At 43.5% G+C, this 23,068-nt stretch overlaps 1 protein-coding gene across 1 annotated transcript; it reads right to left on the reverse strand.

The window, feature by feature from the left end:
• Positions 1-328: 328 nt before the first annotated feature.
• Positions 329-20,477, reverse strand: CHIT1 (chitinase 1). The gene is made up of 11 exons (XM_036755526.1): positions 20,453-20,477; positions 19,827-19,856; positions 17,464-17,665; positions 14,116-14,172; positions 11,517-11,682; positions 10,161-10,285; positions 9,702-9,825; positions 8,142-8,327; positions 7,531-7,644; positions 4,710-4,836; positions 329-591 (listed from the first exon to the last, which is right to left on the reverse strand). Exons 1-11 carry the CDS (start codon positions 20,475-20,477, stop codon positions 329-331), a joined length of 1,419 nt encoding a protein of 472 aa, XP_036611421.1.
• Positions 20,478-23,068: the final 2,591 nt, after the last annotated feature.

Genomic DNA, 23,068 nt, shown 5'->3' on the forward strand with positions numbered 1-23,068 from the left:
AGCTTTGACATCTTCAGTGAGAGATCAAAGAAACACAGTTTAAGCTTCACATTTTTCCAATGAGAGAAGAAGGGGCTACAATTTATTGTAAGCGCAAAAAAATCCAAAGCACAAATCAGATGCTAATGAGGAAAAGATAAAACGGGGAGTATATAATACAGCCATGAACACCCGAATGACTGCACATGATAGGGCTCTGAGTAGAGACAGAGCAAAGTCTTAGGAGGGGAGCAGGGTGGTCGGTTGGAGTGAGCTCCAAGGATGACTCTCCAAGGATGGCAAAGGCACTGGAGGAATCGTCCTGCCCTGGCAGAAGGAGCTTCTGAACCTAAGGCCGATTGCAGCACTTGCAGGAATCGTCAAACACCAGGCCCGCAGGGCAGGAGAGTCTGAATGTCTGCTTCCCCACACAGTGGTAGAAGGCGCCATTGTTCTCAGGGTTGGGGTAGAGGCCATTCTCTTTGTCCTGGCAGAAGGCATTTCCTCCTGGAGAAGGCTTGGAGGGCTGGGTTGGAGTGCGCTTGGAGGGCCAATTTGGAGTGGGCTTGGAGGGCTGATATGGAGTGGGGCTCTCACTTGCAGATGAGATGCCTGTGGGGACAGTGGAACAATCATCCTCAGTGTCTTCAAATCCAGGTGTGGATTTGACCCACAGAGAACTACCACATGCTAGACATAAGAACAGCCCAACTGTATAGCCAGAGAAAGGTGAGGTGCCCCAGTCACTTAGAGCAAACAGCTAACCAGAACGGGCAGGGCCTGCACTTGATTTGTGGTCTTTGAATGGTTTCACTATAGCTGGTCTCTCCGATCTCTTTCACCTTATGGAAGAAAAACTGGGCACCTTGTGTTTTTAGCTAAAAGCCTGTCAAAGCCATGCAGGAATTCTTGCTCGGAGATATGTGCAGTAAAGTTGCCCTTGATAATTGGAATTATCTTTGACACAAACAGTGTTTACTTACATTTTATAAAACAATCATGAAACAGAAGACAAAATTCCATAGCAAGATAAAACAAAACATGTTTAGGTTTAGGGTTTGTTTTTTTTTTTTTTTTTTTGCAGGGGGGAAGTCAGGGCAATTGGGGTTAAGTGACTTGCCCAAGGTCACACAGCTAGTAAGTATGTCAAGTGTCTGAGGCTGGATTTGAATTCAGGTCCTCCTGACTCCAGAGTCAGTGCTCTACTCACTGCGCCACCTAGCTGCCCCTGGGTTTAAGGTTTTTGATCTACTAAAAAAGAAATGTAGTAATGTTAATGCTAGAGCCACACCCTTGGAGACCATCTGTCTTCCTGAAAAGCTAAAAGGTCCCTCTTTGGGTTAGGTTCAAGGTGGGAGAAAAAAGGGGTTACTTTCCTTGACTTAGTCCATGATAAAGTAAGGGACACTTCAACTTGTTAACAAAGGGGCATTTCCTCTATCAAATAATTGGCTTATTCTTTATAAAAAATATAACCCATTTTAATACAAAATACAAATAATCCCACCTGTCTTGAGATTGTCCCTGATTCTACAAAGGAAAGAAAACTTAAGAATGCTAGACCAAAGACATTATATTAATTCTTATTATTTTATAATGCTACTGAGACCTTAGAGGATATGCTTCTGAATTTCCCCATTTTGTATAGAACACAAACTTAACTCAAACTAAGTTCATTAATTCCAAGATCTCATTTGGCATCTGTTGCCTTTAGGGGCAGCTAAGTGACACCATAGTGGATAAAGCACCAGGCCTGGATTCAGAAGACTCATCTTCCTGAATTCAAATCTGGCAGCAGATACTAGCCGTGTGACCTTGAGCAAGTTATTTAACTCTCTTTGCCTCAGTTTCCTCATCTGTAAAATGAGCTGGAGAAGGAAATGACAAACCACTTAACTATCTCTGCCAAGAAAACCCCAGATGGGGTCACAAAGTGTCAGACGGTACTGAAACTAGTGAACAAAAACAACAACAAACCAGAATTAGAATACATTATTCTAGTTGGTTCTTTATAAATATAGAGATTTCTGCTTTTTACTTTAGTATAGTAAATGCAACAAAACAATAAAATGAAGAAAACCATTCTAGACACTTTAACAGTGTGCCTGGTAGCATGATAGGGTCCGGGCACAGCCTTGAATATGTGACAGGTTGCATTGGTTGGGGCCATAGAAATCTATACAACGGATGTACACAGAAGCCCAGTCTCCAATCATCTTGTCCTTCCAGTCGCTCAATATCCCAGAGAATAGCCAGAAATCTATCAAGATTGGGATAGTTGTATGGGAGCAAAGATGATCCAATTTAAGGACAATTGGAGCTTCAATAAACTGACCAGTAGGTAGTCTGATCCCTTTGGTCATATCTACTTTAAAAAATGGATAAATGTCCTGAATCCATATGCTGATTATTCCAAAATAGCAATAACTCATCCGAAGAGTTTTTTTCCTGTTCTTTTTCAACCCAATAAACAGTATCATATATTACAGCTCCATCCTCATCTCTAATTTTTATGCAGACTGCAAATGATTGGAAAGGCCAGAAAGTTCAACAATTTCTAATTCCTTACCAAATGTGTGGCATTATTTCAAGAACATTTATGATTTGACTAGACTCTTTCAGGGGATTGATTTTCCACACATTATGGAGGACTATTTAATCGCGCATACATCTTCCAGGCAGCGCTGGTTAAGCCCTGTAAACCAGGGCTCAGACTCCCAGACATAGGCATGGAATAGGCACTGTGAACGGCATTCTATTAAGATGAGAACCTTCAGGTACACTGCAGAGTCATGAATCAGAAAAGACTCCTGATTTATCAGTTAGACTGTCAAGTCAAGATTGATAAGCAAGACCACCACGTATGGCCCACAGTTGGCCATTCAAGAAATCCCGGAGCTCAGAACATCATCTGTTCCATTGGAGTCTCTTGGGCTGTTGGGAAATTTCATTTAATAATGAGGAAAAAGGAGTTCTCATGTGTTTGCTTGCCGTAGAAATGTTTTTGTGCTCTACCAAACCCACATGGAGCTGATCTGACTGGATTTTTTCATAAGTACGGTGGTTTATTTTGTCTCAAGTGGCCTCTTTCTAGATCTTGATGTAGATCTCACATTGAGAATGCAGCATTAGCCTGATTTCAGACAAAGTAATGACAGTGCCTGGTGTGCAGTAAGCACTAAATCAGTCAATAAACATTTATCAAGCACTGCTGTTTGCCTTGGTGTCCTCATCTGTAAAATGAGCTGGAGAAGAAAATGGCAAACCAGTCCAGTATCTTTGCCAAGAAAACCTCAAGTGGAGTCAGGAAGACTCAAACATGACTGAAGCAACTGGACAACAAAAACACAACAACATGCCAAGCAGCATGCTAAACACTGGGGAGACAAAAAGAGGTGAGAGACAGTCCCAAGCAAACAAATCTATACCAACAAGCTATATACAAGACAAACAGGAAGGAATTAAGAGAAGAAAGGCACTAGAAGCAAGAGGGCTTGGGAAAGGTTTCCTGTAAAAGATAAGATTTAGCTGAGACTTAAAGGAAGTCAGAGAAGCCAGGAGGCCAAGATGAGGAGGGAGAACATTGAAGGTCTGTGGGACAGTTGAGAAAATGTCCAAAACCAAGAGACGGAGGGTCTTGTTTGTGGAACGGCCAGGAGGCCAGTGTCGCTGGACTGGAGACCGTGTGGTAGGGAGTAAGGTACAAGAAGACTGGAAAGATAGGAGGGGGCTAGGCTAGGAAGGGCTTTGAACGCCAAACAGGGAGTCCCTGGAGTTTATTGAGTGTGTGTGTGTGTGTGTGTGTGTGTGTGTGTGTGTGTGTGTGTGTGTGTGTGTGGTGACAGGGTCAAATCTGCACTTCAGGAAAATCACTTTGGTGGCTGAATGGAGCATTGAATTGGGAGTGGATTGGACTGGGAAGAGACCCAAGGCAGGCAGACCCACTAGCAGACTATATGCAATCAGTGAGGTGATCAGGGCCTGCACTAGAGGGGTCTCAGTATCAGAAGGGAGAGGGTATACTGGAGAGCTGTTGAAAAGTTGAAATGTGTGCTTGTTGACTGAATGACTAGTACCTGATCCCAGGGAGTCAAGAAAGGTTAAGAACACCAGACCAAAGACACTATTAAGAAAAGACAATATTAAATTAAATTAAAAGACAATATTAAGTCTTAATATTTTATAAAACAACCAAGGCTTTAGGGGAAGGAAATAATCTTATATAGGACCTACTGTGTGCTAAATGTTTTACAAATAATATCTCATTTGATCCTCATAACAACCCTGCGAGGTAAGTGCTTTATTAGCCCTATTTTACAGTTGAGGATGCTGAAGTTAAGTGATTTGCCCAAGGTCACACAGCTAGGAAGTATCTGAGTCTAGATTTGAACTCGTCTTACTGACTCCAGGCCCAGTGTGCTATCAGCGGCCTTGCAGCTAAGTTTATACAGCTTTCAAGACATTCTGGGGTGAAACCACTACGTTGACTGTACAGGTTCCCATGATAGATAAAATAAGATGAAATGGGACAGTCACTGATGCAAAGAAGGCAGAGAGGAGAGAAGGCAAGTGGAGCTTTTATAGAAGTGCATTTCAATGAGTTTCTTAATCAGGGTTAATTGGAGGAAGATGAGGTTTAGAAAATCATTCTTAAGACAAAGACAGTTCTCCAAAGCAGTAGAGAAGCCTGGGGTTCAGGGGAGGCCTTGTGTCCTAGGACCTTTACTCACCCAACTCCTTCTTCAGTGTCTGGATGAGGGGGTATGGGCCCTGGTTGCAGAAGGTGCCCTTAAAGTCATCCATGTCTATGGTCCAGACCATGGCCCCACCTAGGCCCTTCTGCTTCAGGTATGCAACCTAGTATGGGCAAGAGAGGGAAAGATTATGGGCAGGTGTGGCAAAGGTCCCTTAGGGAGGGGGTGATGTGCTGAGAGACCTGACTGGAAGGAACCTTTTAAAGCCACACTTTCACCATTTGGAAAGCAGCCTTTCTTCCAGGGCTAGCCTGCTGGTGAGAGAAGCTCCGTTTATTATCTGTGTGGTCTGATAAATTTCACCTCTCATTGCTTCAGTTTTTTAACCTCTAAAATGAGTGGATTGGGCCAGACCAAGAGTTCTAAAGATTTGGGGTGCTACAGAGACCTTTGGTAGTCTGGTGAATCCTACAGAACCCTCCTCAGAATGCAAAATAAAATACATAGGATTACAAAGGAAGTCAATTACATTGAAATTCAGTTATCAAAATATTTGATAAACCAAATTCATGGATCCTTGGTTAAGAACTGGATGATCCCTGGGGTTTCTTCTAACTATGACATTCCTAGATTCTGTGCCATTATTTAATAGCCCTGCAGTGCTCAAGTTTCTAACCTCTACCAGGCTCTGGTCATTCTATAGGCTCATGGATTCATAGAATGTTCGGACTAGAAGTGTATTTATAGCTCTTCTTGACCAGTGTCTCCCAATTTGAGATGCAATTGATTATTAATTTCTGATTGTGGAAGTAAGTCTAAAGGATGGAAGAAGACCGTATGGGGGCTCAGATCTACTCATTTGCTTACTGTATTCTAAAACTGCCAGTGAGACCTCTATTTGGGGAAACTTCCTTTCTAAGCAGAAGAAACCCATGGATTATATGCAGTGTTTTGTGTTGAGTTAATAGTTTTCTTTTAAGAATGCAGAACCACTTTTTCCCCTTTCCTAACTTTTGTGAAAAGCCTTAGTGTGCAGGCTCTGCCCTACTTCCTCCCATTCAACCCCTTAGGTCATTTTTGGATAATTGGGAAAAACTGTCCAGCACAAGCCTCCTGAACAGATAAAAATTCCTTGTGTCTAAGGCTACTGAGGGTGTTGAATGTGTGCCAAGGAAGAGTTTCCAGGAAGACCACTCGTGAGTTCAGTAAGTCTATTCATGAGCTCAGCTGCCTTCCCCTTGAACAATCAGCAACCTCCAAGGTTTGGGGGGTAGGGATATGGCAAAATGGAACATTTACATTTACCAATAAGCAGCCGAATCATCAAGCTGAAAGAAGATTCACTGCTGTCTGCCCTCCATAAATGGGAGAGCTGATAACATAGGAAGATTCCTCAGATACCCAGGAGCAACATAGGAATCAGTCATATCCCAGCCTTCTACTGTTATCTTGGAACCAAAGCCACTCTGTTAGAGCCTTTAATAAATTTCACTTGAATATGTAAGTTATTCATTGGGCTGTGCTTTCACTTTTTAATTGTATGGTGGTAATGGCTACCATGTAATCATCCATTTAGAGAGCATTTGCTGATAAATGTTGAGGAATGACTAGAAGAGATCAATGGCCTCTCCAGCCTCTAAAATTAGCCCTTCAAACCCAAAACAAAGATGCCTCTAATAGACTGAGAATTTAGGGGATTAGGATAGCAAGTGGTTAATTGTGGGATTTGAGTGAACTACACTGACTCCATCTTGGGACTCAATTCTAGAGCTAACTCAGTTCTCTTTCTATTCAATTATGGGTCTAGTTAAAATGCTGTCCTGTGAGAAAACTTTATTCAATCGTGGGAATTGAGAGAAAACCTTATTGTATTGTTTGGAACCTAGCCCTGCATGGCTGGGAAACTGGACCACCTCTGCCTGCTGCTTAGAGACCTTTAACTAAGGACCTCAATTATGCTGACCAGAAATCCAGTCAAATTCAAAGATTAATGCACGGAGTTTTCTCCCAAGTAAGCATCTCAAGCAATTCAAATGACTTATCTGAAAACTGGGCCCATACTGATCAATCAGTTATTGCTTCCATTTGAATGTTTACAGATACTGGGAAGGAGTGGAACACTTCTTTTTCTGAATTTAGGGAATTTCGCCTATTCTCCCCCTCCCAATTTGGAAAGTCCCTAATCTTTCCTCCAATTAGAAATCAGATTACCTAATGTCATATTGTTTCCTTTTAATTAATTGGCCTCATTTGCTTAATTGTTTTGAATGTATAAAAGTCTATCTTTCCCAGTATTCAGGGTCTGGGCCATCGCTGAGGAGATCTGGTCCTGGTTTGTTGAGCAATTGGCATGCATTGCTTAATAAATGGGTGTGCTCAGAAGACAGAACCTTTGTTTTCCTCAGTCATCCATCTTTCACCCACCACCAATTTATTCCAACCCACTCATTTTGTAGAAGAGGAAACTATAATACTCCCCCCTCATTACTGATACAAGTGTATTTTCTAGGGGACCTCCTTTGTATAGGTAGCATTGTGGGCCAAAACTAGCCAACACTGCTTGATGGCTGTCCCAAAGGACAAATGTAGAGAGCTTAAAACCTTTGACTCAACCCCAGCTCCCAGCAGCTGCTTCCTTCAGAAAATGTAACTTGAGAAAGAAAAAGTTCAGAAATCATAAGTATTCTGGTTTTGCAATATGTATTATTTAGAATGCACTATGATTCTTCTTAAAGTTTTTTCAAATTGGTAAATACAAGAATAAGCAAACAGTTACTATTAGTGGTATATCATCAATATTCACAAGTCATCGGTGGATTGACATTTATAAGTATAGAAGATCCTATAGGATACTCACCTTAGTTTTGAAGCTCTCCACATTATCAAAGCCAACCCACTGGTTGCCTTGGACAGCATAAGGCACTTTTTGCTCTTCTATCATGTGGAAAGTAGCATCCTTCAAGGTGCATACCTGGAGGAACAGGTGACAAGCATGGATGGGGGTAGGTAGGCAAGGAGAATGGGTGAGGGGGTGGTTAGGATTCTTTGCCTCATCCCCTTCTCCCCTCACCCTCAATCTCTAAGCACCTAACTAATTTTAGATATTAGTGGTGGTAAAGCATCTAAAATGGAAATTTCCCAGTTTGGATTCCTGAAGAGTCTAGAAGAGTTCTTGAGTAGCATAGGAGGTCTCTAAATGGAATGGAATTGGGACAATAAAGTTTTCAGAATCCTGAGTGGAACTAAAACCATTTTTGGTTTCAGCTGGGAGCAGACTTGAACCTCAGAATGAAGCAACATGGTGTTAAGGCAAGAATGGGCAGCATTTGCCTAGTGTTCAAGATGATAGCATCCTCATACAGGGCCTTGGGGTGAAGAGGAATCTCTATATCTCAAGACTCCATTCCCATTTGTGCTGACTCTCAAGTCCAACCCTACCTCTCAATCTCAGAGAGCTGATTATCCTACCTCATAGAAAGCCAACAAGCCTCCCTCTTTTGTGAAGGGGCCAGGAGTCCCAGCCCCAGAAGCTGAGGCCCCTAACCCTGTGTCTGAAAGGGAGGAAAGGGTAAAACTGTGTCCGTAGGTAGGCATGCCCAAAATCACTTTGTTTGATGGGGCCCCCTTCTCCAGCCAATAGTTCACAGCAAAATCCTAGGAGACAGAATAAGTAGAGTTAGAACATGGGAAGAGGAGAAACAAGGATTCCCCCAAACCAAACTGTGTTGGACTCCCATGAGGCTGATGAGGCAATTCTTCAGACAGTGCTTTGGAGGCCCTTTATCAATGCCCCATCCCACCTTCTTTTAAATGCCCTAATTTGTTTAAACTCTTTCTTAGTCTCCAGCCTGGTATAATGGAAAGAATTCTGAATTTGAGAGTCTGAGGAAAGATTTTGAATCCTTGGAGACATGGTGGTATAATAGGTAGAAGGGTGACCTTCACACCAGAGAAACCTGGGTTCAAATTCCATTTTGTGTACTTGCTAACTACATGACCCTGTGTTGGTCACTTAACTCCCTAGGATTTCTCTTCTGTCAAATGAGGACTCACTGACTTCTAAAGTCCCTTTGGGTTCTCAAGCTATGATGTTCATTCTATTATTTACTGCCTACTTGACCTTAGAGAGGTCACTTCAACTCACTGGGCCTCCATATCTGTTAAATGATTCAATGACCTAGACCCTATGACCACTCTATCTGGAACTTCCTGCCTTCCTCATTTACCTCACTTGTTTCCTGACCTTTTTAATGTGTAAACCCTTTACATAAGACCCTCTTGACCTCTCTAACTAGGGTCCTCTCCTCCACATACACTTAGCTCCAAGCTACCTCCTTTAGGAAGCCATTTTAAGCTGATGCTCTTGGAACCATGTCTCCTTAGCAACAGTGCCTTGGGTGGGATTTTCACTTTATTCATTGGCATTTGTGTCTAATGTCAAGGGGATGTATCCTCTCTCTCCATCAGATTGGAAGCTCCCTGAGGACAGGGACATTGCTTCCTCTATCTGACTGGCAGCTTCAGATGAGTAGAAATTACTAGACCTTCCTCAGAGCATCTCCCTAGAGGCTCCACAGAAGAAAGATAGTATATTAACTTAGTATATTAACAATATACTAAGGATGGGACTGTGTGTGTGTGTGTGTGTGTGTGTGTGTGAAGGGTTATTAACCCAGAAGAGAGAATAAAATCAAAACAAGTAAAAACAACTCAATTTCATGTGTGTTTTTAACGACACAGAAACAATGGCTTCTAAAATTAAGAACCTGCGGTGATTATGGGATCATTTAGGAAACTGTGCTGTGACTTACACACCAGTTTCCACTTTCCCCGAAGGATGAGAGAGCCTGAAGTCTCCCTCTGCACCCTTGATTGGCATCACACAAGAAGCCACAAAGCCCTGAAGGCCTCACTCACAGAAGTCCTAACCCTAACCACTCTACCCAGTAACTGCTGGGCTGACTTTGGTCCTCTCCTCCAATAATCCCAGGGGACACTGAGGCTTTGCCCCAGGCTCTGGTCACTTACGATATTAGCTTCAGCGGCTCCTCCTTTCTCTGCCTGCCTCTTGTACAAGGGGCTGTTGTGACCAGTAATCCTTTCCCAAGTGCCATGAAAGTCATAGGTCATGAGGTTGATGAAATCTAGAGACCTGAAGATGTCATGGAAGGAGGGAAGTGAAAGATTGAATTCTCTCCACTAGGCAAAGACAACTAAGAAAGCAAAGGCTAACGAGTATCAGGGATGGCTGCCATAACTGAGAACTGTGGTAGAACATCCAGGTGGGTGTTTGATGACATGAGGAAGGGGCTATCTTTTCTGGGGGCAGGGGGATGGATAAAATGACCTTTAGGGTTCACAAAAGTTGATGAGCATTGTCGCCCTTCCCGTTTCCTGGCATGGGATGGTTCTGTTTCTAGACATCTATTCCCTCAGGAACAAAGTGCATGCTAAGGATTTCTTCTGCCCCATGGGCCCTAGACTCACTGGGAAATTTTCTGGATCTCATAGCCTGGATCCGCATAGTACCGAGTTGCAGGAACCGCCGCACTCAGAAGGAGTCGATTCTTCCCTGACTTCTTACTTTCCTGGAGGAAGGCATTGTGCAGGCCCTGGGGAGGTAACTTGGGGTCAAATCATACCAAAATCCCCATAACATAATAATGTCCACCTCCCTTCTCTTCTGGGAGGAAGTGAAGGTCTGGTGAGCAGCAGGAATGGCCACCACATCTGTGAATCTGTTGGTTACTTTTCTCCCTCCCCAAAGAGGGGAGATTCATACTTTGATTTTTCTCTCCGCTGAACTTGTGATTTCATTGGTGCAGAGAACTCACTCAAAGAAACCTCTTTCTACTAATGTAGGGCAACACCAGATATGCACATTATAGCCTTACAGAGCTGCCTCTGGCACTGAGAAATTAAGTGACCTGCCTATCACCTCCAGGACCAAATTTAAAATGCTCGTTTGGCATTTAGAGCCTTGTATAACTTGTAACTTATCCTCTTCCTTCATTTCCAGTCTTTTTACACCCTTTACACACACACACACACACACACATACACACCCTGCCACCTCCCCCCCATGTAGTCTGGGATTCAGCAATGTTAACAAGGCCCCCCTTGCTCTTCCTGGAACAAAACCCTCAATATCCTGACTCAGAATTTCTGCTGACCATTCCCCACTCCTAGAATGCTCTGCCTCCTCATCTCCACTTCCTGCCTTCCCTGGCTTCCTCCAAGTTCCAGATAAAATCCCATGTTTTATGAGAAGCCTTTCCCAATCCCTCTTAATTCTAGCACCTTCCTTCTGCAGAGTATTTCTAATGTATCCTGTATGTAACTTGTTTATATGTAGTGTTTGCACATTTTCTCACCCATTTGAAGGGGAGTTCCTGCCTTCCCTTTATATCCCCAGCACTTAGCCCAGTACTAGGTATATAGTAGGTGCTTAATAAATATTTATTGACTGATTACCTGACTGACTGCTCAACATCACATAGTCAGTATGAGTCAAAAACAGAATTTGACCCAGAACCTCTGCCTCTTGGCTCTCTATTCACTACACCCCTCTGCCTTTCTTTTTGAAAGTCAAGTATCTGAGTGGGAGATGACCTGTAAATGGGAAACGTGGTAAAGTTCTGACCTGAAGGGGCAGCTCAGAGCCTGGAGCTTGGCTCTAGGGCCTTGGTGAGGCCACTGGCACTGGTCTCTGGTCCCCTTGGGGGTACTTCATCGCACCTGCACCCAACAGCACCTCCTCTTTCCCATTTTTCCACAGGAGCTCGAAGGTCAGATGTCCCTTGCCATTCTTCTGTCCCCCCCCCCACCCCTATCCCATCATACCTCTACCAGAGCTGTGAATCGTTCTTTGTCTACAGCAGGACTCCCCCGGCTGCCTGGGTACTCCCAGTCAAGGTCAAAGCCATCAAAACCATATTGATGCAGGAAGCGGATGACTGACTGGATAAAAATCTGGAGGGTTTCAGGGCTGGCTACCATGTCTGTGAACCTGTGAGGAACCCCAGAGAAGGAAAGTAAATTGGTGTGGATGCTCTACATTGCTACAAACTGGGTGACCCTAAGAAAGTCACTTCATCTCCCCTCCTCATCAGTTTCTTCCTCTGTTGTTGTGTTTGTCCTTCGTTCTCGAAGAGGACCATGACATCAGGGAAATGATGACATGACTTGCAGTTGACTTTGATTTGAGTGAGGGAGGTCTGTGCAAGATCACCAGCCTCACTTTCTCCTCCAGAGCCATCTGGGTCCAGTGGCCAGATATTCATCAGGATGACTAGAGATGGCCCAGGATGCAATGGGAGACCCTGACCCTTTTAGGCTAAGGCCTTTCATGTACTCACTTAAAGTGAGGCATCACCCATTCAGTGAATAGGTCTCTTTAAGAAGTGAATCAAGGGATGGCCCTTTTAATTAGAAAAAGAAAAAAAAAATCAAGCTGAGAGGGGAAGACCCTCACAGTTGCTGTTCCCAAGAGAAATAGTTACCATTGACATGGGTGTCACCTCACTCTGAGTACATGAAAAGGGCTTAGTTTAAAAGGGCCAGGGTTTCCCATTGCATCCTGGGTCATCTCCAGTCATCCTGATGAATATCTGGTTCCTGGATCCAGATGGCTCTGGAGGAGAAAGTGAGGCTGGTGACCTTGCACAGCCCTCCCTCACTCAAATCAAAGTCAACTGCAAGTCATGTCACCATTCCCTGATGCCATGGTCCTCTTGGAGAATGAAGGACAAACACAACCTGTGAGTAGACTGAGCTGCCTGAATGGAGACCCGGCTAGTTGGGTAACTCAGCTTGTCCTCCCCCTCTCCCTCTCCCTCTCCCTCTCCCTCTCCCTCTCCTTCTCCTTCTCCTCTCCAAAGGAAGGTAAATTTTGATGGCCAGAAGCTGCCCACTTAACTTGGGGTTTACTGGCTAGATTCCTTCCTTCCTTCCTTCCTTCCTTCCTTCCTTCCTTCCTTCCTTCCTTCCTTCCTTCCTTCCTTCCCAAGACCTGAAACCCAGTTCACTCTGAAGTTCAGAGATTGGATCACAATAGGTTCTTGCCGGAGCTCCACTTCTTCCTCTGTAAAATGAAGGGGTTGGAGTAAATGGCCTTTGGGCATTCTTCCTGCCTTAAATCTACAATCTCATGCTAGGATTATAGGATCTTAAAGATCCCTTAGTCCCACTTTGCTACAGAGGAAGCAGGCTGTGGGAAAAGATGGGGACAGATTTGCCATGGGTCAGACAAAGCTTGGATCTCAATCCTTCCTTCTCCAGAAGCCAGAGAGACGGACCACTCAAATTTCAGGGCTGGTCCCCGTAGAGGTAGAAGCACCCTCTCCTTGACTGGAACTCTCTCAAACTAGAGAGACAGAAGTTGCCAGACTCTTTCCCACACCTAATCCTGCCATCTTGCTAACATTACGTGGAACACCCATAGTACCCAAAGTCCTGTCTTCTCAATATCCCCTTAGAACCGTTCAATCTTGACCATTTATTCAGCCAGCTCAGAAAAGTCATGCTTTCCTTAGAGGGAGCTGACTGCCACCTCCTGGCATGGAAAATTTAAAAAGGAAAGGAATTCAAGGTCTAAGATGAACAGGGGTCATCAGACCACAGACTTAAACCTCGAAGGAATCCTAAAAGCCTCTCCTTTTACAGATGAGGAAACCAGGGCCACCCAGGTCCTCAGACTCCAGAACAGAAGGTGGAGAGCTCAGAGGCATCCTGTGTTCTGCTTCCTTGATGCATTTCTGGAATTACTGCAGTCCCTAAATTTTTCTCTCCCTCTGGGCTCCTGGCATTACTTTGAAATTAATTCAGGTCCACTTTCTATAATGGGGGAAGAAACTCAGTACAACATACTTCATTCAGAGTTAGAAGACCCCTTCTTCATTTTGATCCTGGCTGTATCCATTACGATCTATTGATATGACCTGGGCAGGCCATTTTATCTTGGGGATCCTCAGTTTCCTGATCCGAGAAATTATAATAATCCTAGCTGTCCTGCCTGCCTCATGGGGCTGTTATTAGGATCAAATGAAACAACAAAGTGAAAGCACTTTTAAAAGAGATTAGGAGGGACTATTCTTGCCCTGCTCCCATTCTATTGAAGCCCACAGTGAGGACAAAAGCTCTCCTCAGGCCGGTACTAGTCTTCTTAAGCCAGGATAGGGGCTAGATTCTTTGCTTCCTTGCAATTAGATTAACATTATCTCTGTCCTCTTCCCTATACCTTTTGTATTATACTCAATGCCTCTGCCTTCTCTTAACCTCCCATCAGTGTTAAGTGGGGTACCTGAGAGTTTAGAAGAAGGCTTTACTTTCAGACTCCCTTCCACCATAGTTCAGTAGGGCTTTTCCTGTCTGCCTGAACCCCTAGATCAGGTTCCCCCACCCAACTGATCCCACCAGTGGATCCCACCGACCCCTGACTCACTTCTTAGTGCCAAAATTCCAGCCTCCAATGGCCAGCAGGATTTTCAGGTTCGGATTCCTGGGAAAAGATAAGAGAGGCATTAGGAGAGATTAGGGTAGCATTTCTCAAACTTATTAGTCTGAAGACCCCACTATCCTCTTAAAATTGTTGAGGACCCCAGAGAGCCAGAGATCAAATAAAAAGGAAAAAGACTTATATGCGTAAAAATATTTGTAGCAGCTCTTTCTGTGGAGGCAAAGAATTGGAAATTGAGGGGATGCTCATTAACTGGGGAGTGGCTGAATACGTTGTGGTATATGATTGTGATGGAATACTATTGGACTATAAGAAATGATGAGCAGGATGGCTTAAGAAAAAGCTGGGAAAACTTCTTTGAACTTATGCAAAGTGAAGTGAGTAGAACCAGGAGAACACTGTATACAGTAACAATGATATTGTAATGATGATCAACTGTGAAAGACTAGCCTACTCTGATCAGTACCATGATCCAAGACAACTCCAAAGGTCCCATGATGAAAAATGCTACCCACCTCCAGAGAGAGAACTGATGAACTCAGGGCACATTGAAGTATAATTTTTTCCACTTTATTTTTCTTGCTTTTCTCTTTTTTTTTTGCAACATAGTTAATATGATTTCACACGTATAATGAATATTATATTGCCTGTCTTCTCAGTGGATGGGGAAGGGGTGTGAGGGAGAGAGAAATTGAAACTCAAAAAATAAACATTAAAATTAAAAAAAAAACAATTAAAAAATAAAGATGAAGGTAATGACCTCTTGGGTTCAAAAACAGAATTGCATAAATATAACGGGGGAGACCTGACTTACCAGGCATTTATATAAAGAAAACCAACCTGACTATAGATTTCATATGGGTCAACACTTCGACCTAGCAATCCAAAAAGGGACTTTCTTCTACATTCCTGCTTAATGTGTGAGGAAAGTGCTTTGTAAAACTTCAGAATGGCATAACCAGGGATCCAGAAGGAGGGGAGAGATGATTCCTACTAAGGTCACATCTGGGATATTCTGTCTAGTTATGACCAACACATCAGGGCATTGATAAACCAGAGCCTTTGTGATGAGGACAGCCAGGGTCGTAAGTGAAGTTCAAACCATATCATGCAAACATTGTCGCAATAGGTCATACTTATCCCAGAGAAAAGGTGACTCAGGGAGGACATAATTGGTATATGCCTTCCCTAACCCCTCTTAACTCCAGGGTTTTCCTTCTTTTAATTATTTCCTATTTGTCCTGCATATAACTTGCTTTGTATATATCTGTTTGCATGTTGTCTTTCCCATAGGATCATAAGCTTCTTGAGGGCAGGGAATGTCTTTTGCTTTTTTGTATCCTCAGCACAGTGCTTATTAGATTGTATACACTTAATAAATGTTTATTGAATTGAATGTAATGGAGTGTGTGTGTGTGTGTGTGTGTGTGTGTGTGTGTGTGTGTGTAGGGAGATTCCAATTCATTATGGGAGTACCCCGGGGGACTGTGCTTTCTTGGTGTGCACTGTCATCACTTGAAGGTCCTAAGTTCAAGCCTCAGATGGAACATTTTTATTTAAAGGTGACTTGGTCTAGTAGAAGGTGTCTTTGGTATCAGGAATTTGTTGTTGTTCAGTTGTGTCCAACTCTTCATGACCCTGTTTGGGGTTTTCTTGGCAAAGATACTGAAGTGGTTTGCCATTTCTTTCTCCACCTCATTTCATTGGAGGAAACTGAGGCAAACAGGGTTAAGTGACTTGCCCAGGGTCACATAACTAGTAAGTGTCTGAGGCTGGATTTGAACAAGGGAAGATGAATCTTCCTGACTTGAGGCCCAGCACTCTATTCTCTGGGCCAGAAGATCTGGGTTCATATTCTGTCTCTGCAACTTACTAGCTATGTGACCTTCAATCGCTTACTCTCTTCACAGTTTACTCATCTATAAAGTGAGGGCCTTGAACTGAATGACTTCTTCTAGCTCTAAATCTTGTGAGTGCACACCCCTCAATTTGAAAAAAAGACCAAACAAACACAAAACAAACCTTAGGAATGGCATTCTTGTTTCGGGACCATGAGGGAGCCAAATTCCAGAAAGGGGGTGCAGACCTAGGGAGAATCTAGGTTTGGGGGACTTTCAATGAAGCATGTGCAGGCACTGTACAGCCTAGAGTGGGTAGAAATTGATTACATACCCACTATCTTACTACTGATATTTTTGTATCTTGTGTTTCCCTCTTTCTCTCGGAGTAAAACCAAGAAAAACACACAGTGGGCTGGACTGTGTGTCACAAGTGGGAGGGTAATTAAGTGACTTGTAGGAGCTGATGCTGAGCGAAATTAGTAGAATCAAGAGAACAATGTTCACAACGACAACAAGGTAATTAAATGATCACTAGAAGGAAGTTGAACTCTGAGTAATTGAAAAACCAGTGAAGGTTCCAAAAAACAGATAATGAAATGAATAGCAAACGGTGGAGGACTGCTAGGAAAGAATATTACCTCCAATGCTATGCGCTCACCGGCTCTAAATTGGATTTTGTTGTTAATTGCTTTTCTTTGTCATAAGGCCAGTGGGGTCAGGGGGTGGAAGAAGGAGGGCTATTGAAATGACCTTGATGTAAAGACAAAAAGGCATCAATAAAATGGTTTGGATTTTTTTTTTCAGTGAGGAAGAGAAACCCCCTCTGACATTCACTAGATGTATGTCTATGGATAAGTCATTTAGCTCCTTCAGCTTCTACATCTGTAAAACGGGGATGATCACAGCTATAGTATCTACTTCACGACTGTTGTAAAGATCAGTGAGATTTCGCATATATGTGTGTGTTTGCGTGTGTGTGCATGTGTGTTTATATACAAATATATATAAGCAAACACATGTATATTACTTTATAAACTTTCTAGCATTATATTGTTAGTAATTATCTTTATTATACTGTTCATTATATTATGTATTTTATTGTATTATCTTAGATTTTATTATTATTATTATCGTTATTAAGGTTTTCTGGGCCAGTTCTAAATTAAAATGCTCAGATGGCTGGTATGGTCTGCAAAGCCTAAGGCCTGAACCTAGGTCTTTTTTCAAAATTCTGTAATGAGAGTAGAGGGAAGTGGAATGAAGGAGAGGTCCTGAGTCTAGGAAGGCTTCCTGGAGGTGGGGAGTCGTGAAATAAGAATTCATCCTGGAACTCAACAAAGATTGGCTGATGCATGAGGTATTGAGGTACGTGTAAGTGAGCATGCATTTTTTCTTGGGGTAGCAATCAAAGGATGTCTCTCTTGGTTTTCTTGCTCTTTGAGCCACTGGCTCTTCCCCCCCCTCCCCCTTCCCCTTGCCATCTGTGGCTTACCTGCTTTTCAGACCATTCAAATCCTTGTAAAACTGCACATCATTTGGATCAAATGTGGTGAGCTGGTGATCCTTCATGTCAGCAAAGGCATAGATGAGATGAGTGCAAAGGAAGGGGTCCACATCCTTGGGGAGGAAGGCTGCCTGGCCAGACCTATATTGGGACCAGTTGGTGAAATAGCAGACCAGCTTAGCAGCGGAGCCTGGTGGGAAGAGATGGAAGATCCAATAGAAGTGAGAAGGAGGGAAAGCCTACCTGGGAACTCCTCTCCTAGAAGAAGATGGAGAGAGGGAGGGGTGGGGGAGAAGAGATTGATTGTGCCCTTGGTCTTTGGATCCCAAAACTGGGTTGGGGGATGGGATGAGTATCTTTACCTCTTTAAGACACAGGTTTTGTGTGGTCCAATGGAAAGAGAGCTGGACATGTATGTAGTTGGAAGAACTGGGCTCAAATATTGCTTCTGTCATTTGCTATGTATGGACCTACAGCAAATCAGGTAGATATTCTGGTTCTCAATTTCTTCTTGTGCAAAATTAGGGGGTCAGTCTAGATGATCTCTAAGGTTCCTGCCAGCTTGAAATCTATGATCCTCTGGCTTTTGAGTGATGTTAGGGTCAGAGACATTCCCAAGATTCCCTAGGAGATGGTTAGTTTAAAATTGGCTCTTTTCTCCATCCTTTCTTTTCTGACTAGAACAGAAGACAGAAGTACTGAGGTGTTAAGAGTAAGGAGACTAGCAGAATGCAGCCCCAGTCAAGAACCTTGGCCAGAGTGTTTGAGTAAATATTCAGGTAAGTACTAGAAGTCTAGAGTGACCAGGTACAGACAGGAGGAAGAAAGGACTTTCAGAAAAAGAACCGGAAGTTGGACTCTAAGAACTAAGACAACTTGAGACCATCTCCCTGCAAAACCCCTCCTGACCCACGGGACTATTTGCTGGAACCACAGAATAAGCACCTACAGGGATTCCTGACTCTGAAGGGAGTTAATATTGGTAATAGTCAATAAGGCTGAGTACCCACCTGCACGCATCAGAGAAAGGCCACTGTACGTGGAATCCATATTGACCTCAAATCCTTCACCCATGTGCTATCTAATGGTGCCAATCAATGCATTTGTTAGATGCCAGGTGCTGTGTGCTGAACACTGAGGATGTTACCAAGAGAAACAGAAACAGCCCCTGTCCTCAAGATGCTCCCGGTCTAAGATACACATTTTGTGACAAAAGCAGGAAGATAACTGGACTAGGAGATGGGAGACCTGGGTCCCGGTCCCAATTTTCCCATAGGCCAATGCTACTGGTCAAGTTGTCCAGTTCAGAGAATAGCTATTGGGCCAGTTTGGTTGGAAAGTCAACTGTACCTAGACTACAGGAAGGAGAGGCATATGGAATCAATGCAGAAAGCTAGCGTGTAAGCTCCTGGAGGGCAGGCACTATTTTCCTTGTTATCTTTGTATCTTTGCCTAACTACATGCCTGGTGCATATAGAACAACAGACTCTTGTTTAAATGAATTGGGTAGAATCTCTGACTGTGATGGAGTCATCACTTATCAGAGGCTCATCCATCCTCCTGCCCTTGCCCCCAAGAAGTGAATAATCTTTTGGCCAAGGTGGAGAATTTGTAGCTCTCTAAAACTAGGGACAGGGCAGCTAGGTGGCGCCATAGTGCATAGAACACTGGGTTTGGAATCAGGAAGACTCATCTTTCTGAGTTCAAATCCAGCCTCAGACACTTCCTAGCTGTGTGACCTTGGGCAAGTCACTTAACCCTGTTTGCCTCAGTTTCCTCGTCTGTAAAATGAGCTGGAAAAGGAAAGAACAAATTGCTCCAGTGTCTTTGCCAGGAAAACCCCGAATGAAAAATGACTTAACAACAATAAGAATAGGGAGAGAGGGAACTGGAGCAGGAGAAATGAAATGTCAAAGCTATCAGCAGGGATTGTAAAAAGAGTCTTAATCAGAACTCAGGGCTCAGTGAGGGTTGAGCCACTTGTGCTGCCTTCTAGCTCTGCCTCTGAGCTGGCCACTAAGTCCATTTCCTTCCCTCTTCTGGGTGAAGGAATAGTGTCATCTGGAGCAGATGTGCTGTTGGACCTTGGATCACTCATTCAGCCTCTCTTTGCCTCTGTTCTCACCTTTGCATAATAAGGGATCATCCTTCATTCCCCTCCCCGGGCAGCTGAGAAATTGAGTGAGATCACATAGGCAGACAAAGTGGACTGAACTCTTTAGAGAGAAGTCTCTGTAGAAATCCATTTAAGTAATTGTCTTTTTTTTTTTGCTTGTATTGTTGATGTGGTGCTTAGAGATCTCAGGGAAAGGGGTGACAGAAATGAAGTGCTAGGGAAATCATCTACTTACTGTATTGAAGCAACAGCAGAAGAATCAAACCTAAAAATATAAGAGAGAGAGAAAATGAGAAGTGGAGGGGGGAGAGAGTGAGCCAGAGACAGACAGAGACAGAGAGAAAGCAGAGACAGGCAGAGAAGAGAGAGAGAGAGAGAGAGAGAGAGAGAGAGAGAGAGAGAGAGAGAGAGAGAGAGAAAGATTAGCAGATCATCAGTGAGGGGCCACATGACACGGTGTAGCCTAATGGAAAGACCCCAGACTTGGTGACTGGGTGTCCTAAGATTTGAGTTTAAACAGCTGTGGTACTTATCACCTGTGTGACCTTGAGCATTGACTCTCCAAGTTTCCCCATCTAAAAAACAAAGGATTGATTGATCTCTAAGGGATTGTTACTCACGCAAGATCACACAGAGTGAATGATGGAAGAAACACTTGAACACCGAACTGTCCTCTGAATCCAAGTGCAGGGCTCATTGCATTTCACCTGATGGCTCTTTCTTCCAGCAGGAACAACAACCAGACATAAAGGGTTGTGAGCAACCCCTTAATTAGCAGTCACAATCTCCTCTACTCTTTCTCAGCTTGGTCTTACCCCCACCAGTCCCTTAACCCTCCTGCTTATCTTGGTACTGACTCACCTGTCCAGATTGCTTCTCGTCCCATATTGGTAGCTCAAGACCAGCCTCAAGCCCCTCTCTGCTGCTGATTTCTATCCTTCTCTCAAGTCTTGTTCCCTTTTATTGGTGTCTGTGCCTCCCTGGCTCAGGTATGTTGAAACCGCAAAGATCAGCAGTGAGATGAAAAGCTGGAGGAGGCCAGGAGTTAAATGGCAGTGATTGGGCAAAGCCTTGACACAATGGCCTTTGGCAATCTTCATTTCTCCAGAACTATCAAAAGCTGGGCCACCAACTAATGCCAGCTGTGGTTGGTATTGCCAAATGGAATATGTGTGGGGAAGGAGTGATGATAAAAGAAGAACAGTTTCTAAACATTCTGCCAAGTAAAAGAGACTCCATTGTGTGTGTGTATGTGTGTGTGTATGTGTGTATGTGTGTATATGTGTGTGTTTGTGTGTGTGTATGTGTGTGTTTGTGTGTGTGCATGTGTATATGTGTGTATATGTGTGTGTTTGTGTGTATGTGTGTATATGTGTGTTTGTGTGTATATGTATGTTTGTGTGTGCATGTGTGTGTGCATGTGTGTGCATGTGTGTGCATGTGTGTATATGTGTGTGTATGTGTGTGTTTGTGTGTGTATGTCTGTGCATGTGTGTATGTGTGTATATGTGTGTGTTTGTGTGTGTAGGTGTGTGTATATGTTTGTGTGTATGTGTGTGTATAAGTGTGTGTTTGTTTGTGTATGTGTGTGTTCTCTTGGCTCAAATGCCAGGCAGCACAAGTGGAAAGATACTTGGGCTGGATGTCAGAGAATGTGAATTCTTGTCCCAAATCAGCTCCTTGTGGTAGTAATTTCATTTTGCTGGTCCTCATTTCCTCCTCTGGAAAAGGAAAGGAAGAGGGCTGTCTGGGGGATTTTGAGGGTTCCTTGCAGCCCTAAAATTTTATGAATTTGAGACTCTATGAAAGGAGCCTTGGTGTCTATTGGCAAGCCAAGCAGTAAAGCTGGAGAGCCTGGTGGGAATTTGCTAAAGCAGGGGTTTTAAACTTTTTTTTCAATGAGTGTCATGAGCCCCCTTGGCAGTCTGACGAAAGCTATGGGGCCCTTTTTCAGAATCATGCTTCAAAATGCACGAAATAAAATACAGAGTATTCTAAAAGAAACCAATTCTTTTCAAATATTTTTTAAAAATCAAGATTACAGACTCCCGAGTAAGGACCCTGGTGTTAGAGTGACATTTTGGAGGGCAGCATCTTCATGCGAACTGACCCTAAACAAAATAGGGTAAAATTAACTCAGAGTCAGGTGAGTTCTACCATTTACATGCCATTACCTTGCTTGCCATGTGATCATGGGCGAGCTCTCCAAACCCACGGTTTTTCTTATTTGTAAAATGGATCTAATATTTGTTCTATACTTACATGGTCATTTTGAGGATCAGATAAGATAATGTTTGTAAAGTGTTACAATACTTGTAACCTCTCCAACCCCTCCCCCCATGGCACGTGGGAAAGGGGGCATCTTCATGGACTACTCCAAATGAAAAGCTTTCCCCCCTACTCTCTCCTTATGCCAGACTAGCTTTATTAGAGGCATGTCAATCAAGGCTTTACTCTCTCCATTCTATGTCACCCCTCCACACTCTTGGGTTGCCAGTGTCCAAGTGTTCAGTGTCTGTAAACCCTGCCCAGCTGGCTGTCGTAGAAACATAATATTTGGATGCTTATGATATCCCCCTCCCTCCTAATAAGGGGGCAGCCCTTGTTTCTTTTCCTGTCACTGGGCACTATCCTTAGAAGGACCCTGCACTGAGACTTCTAGCAGAGGGTCATAGACTCATTAAACGTTCCGAGCTTCAAGGAGTGTGTGTATCCAGGGGATAGAATGGAACAACAGGAGGAGTGGAGCTAAAGGTGCTTGGGCTGTAGGAAGGTAACCTGTTGGAAGCTAGGCAAATATCCTTCCCTTGACTTACATAAGTTGAATAGGTGAGTCAGGGTGGCAGAGAGCCTTGGTGGTCCTTCCTTCCTTCCCTCATCCAGGCCCTCAACTATGGAATCCCAGACATCTGTGAACTGCGTGGTGGCACCAAGGAAGCTGCCTTAGAACATTACGAAGCAGTTTACAACTAATAACTCATTTAAATCTCACGACAACCCTGGGAGGTAGATACTATTGTTAACTATTTCACAGATGAGTGAACTAGGCAGGCAAACTGCAAGTTGCTTGGGCTCACATAGTGAATCTCCGAGGCAGGATTTGAACTTGGATCTTTGCGACTCCAGGTTCAGCCCTCTATTCACTGCAGTGCCTAGCTGTATCTCACATTAACCTGGTTGAGTTTGTCATGTACCGTCTCAAAGATTCAGAATGCCAGGGCTGGAAGAAATGGAAGAAATTACCTACTACAACATACAGATGAGGATACTGAGGCCTAGAGAAAGAATTGATTTGCCCCAAGTCACACAGTGAACTAATGATAGAGAGAAAATCAGAACCCCGTTCTCCTGGGTGAAATGAATAGGCATTAGTAGAGGGAGTTTCCAGTAAAGTCATAGGTCCAGTGCCTATCCCCAAACACCCAGTTTCTTTGCATTTAGCATTACCTATGGAACTAGGACATAGGACAGATGGAT

This window comes from Trichosurus vulpecula, chromosome 4, assembly GCF_011100635.1.
Source record: "Trichosurus vulpecula isolate mTriVul1 chromosome 4, mTriVul1.pri, whole genome shotgun sequence".
NCBI lineage: Eukaryota > Metazoa > Chordata > Mammalia > Diprotodontia > Phalangeridae > Trichosurus > Trichosurus vulpecula.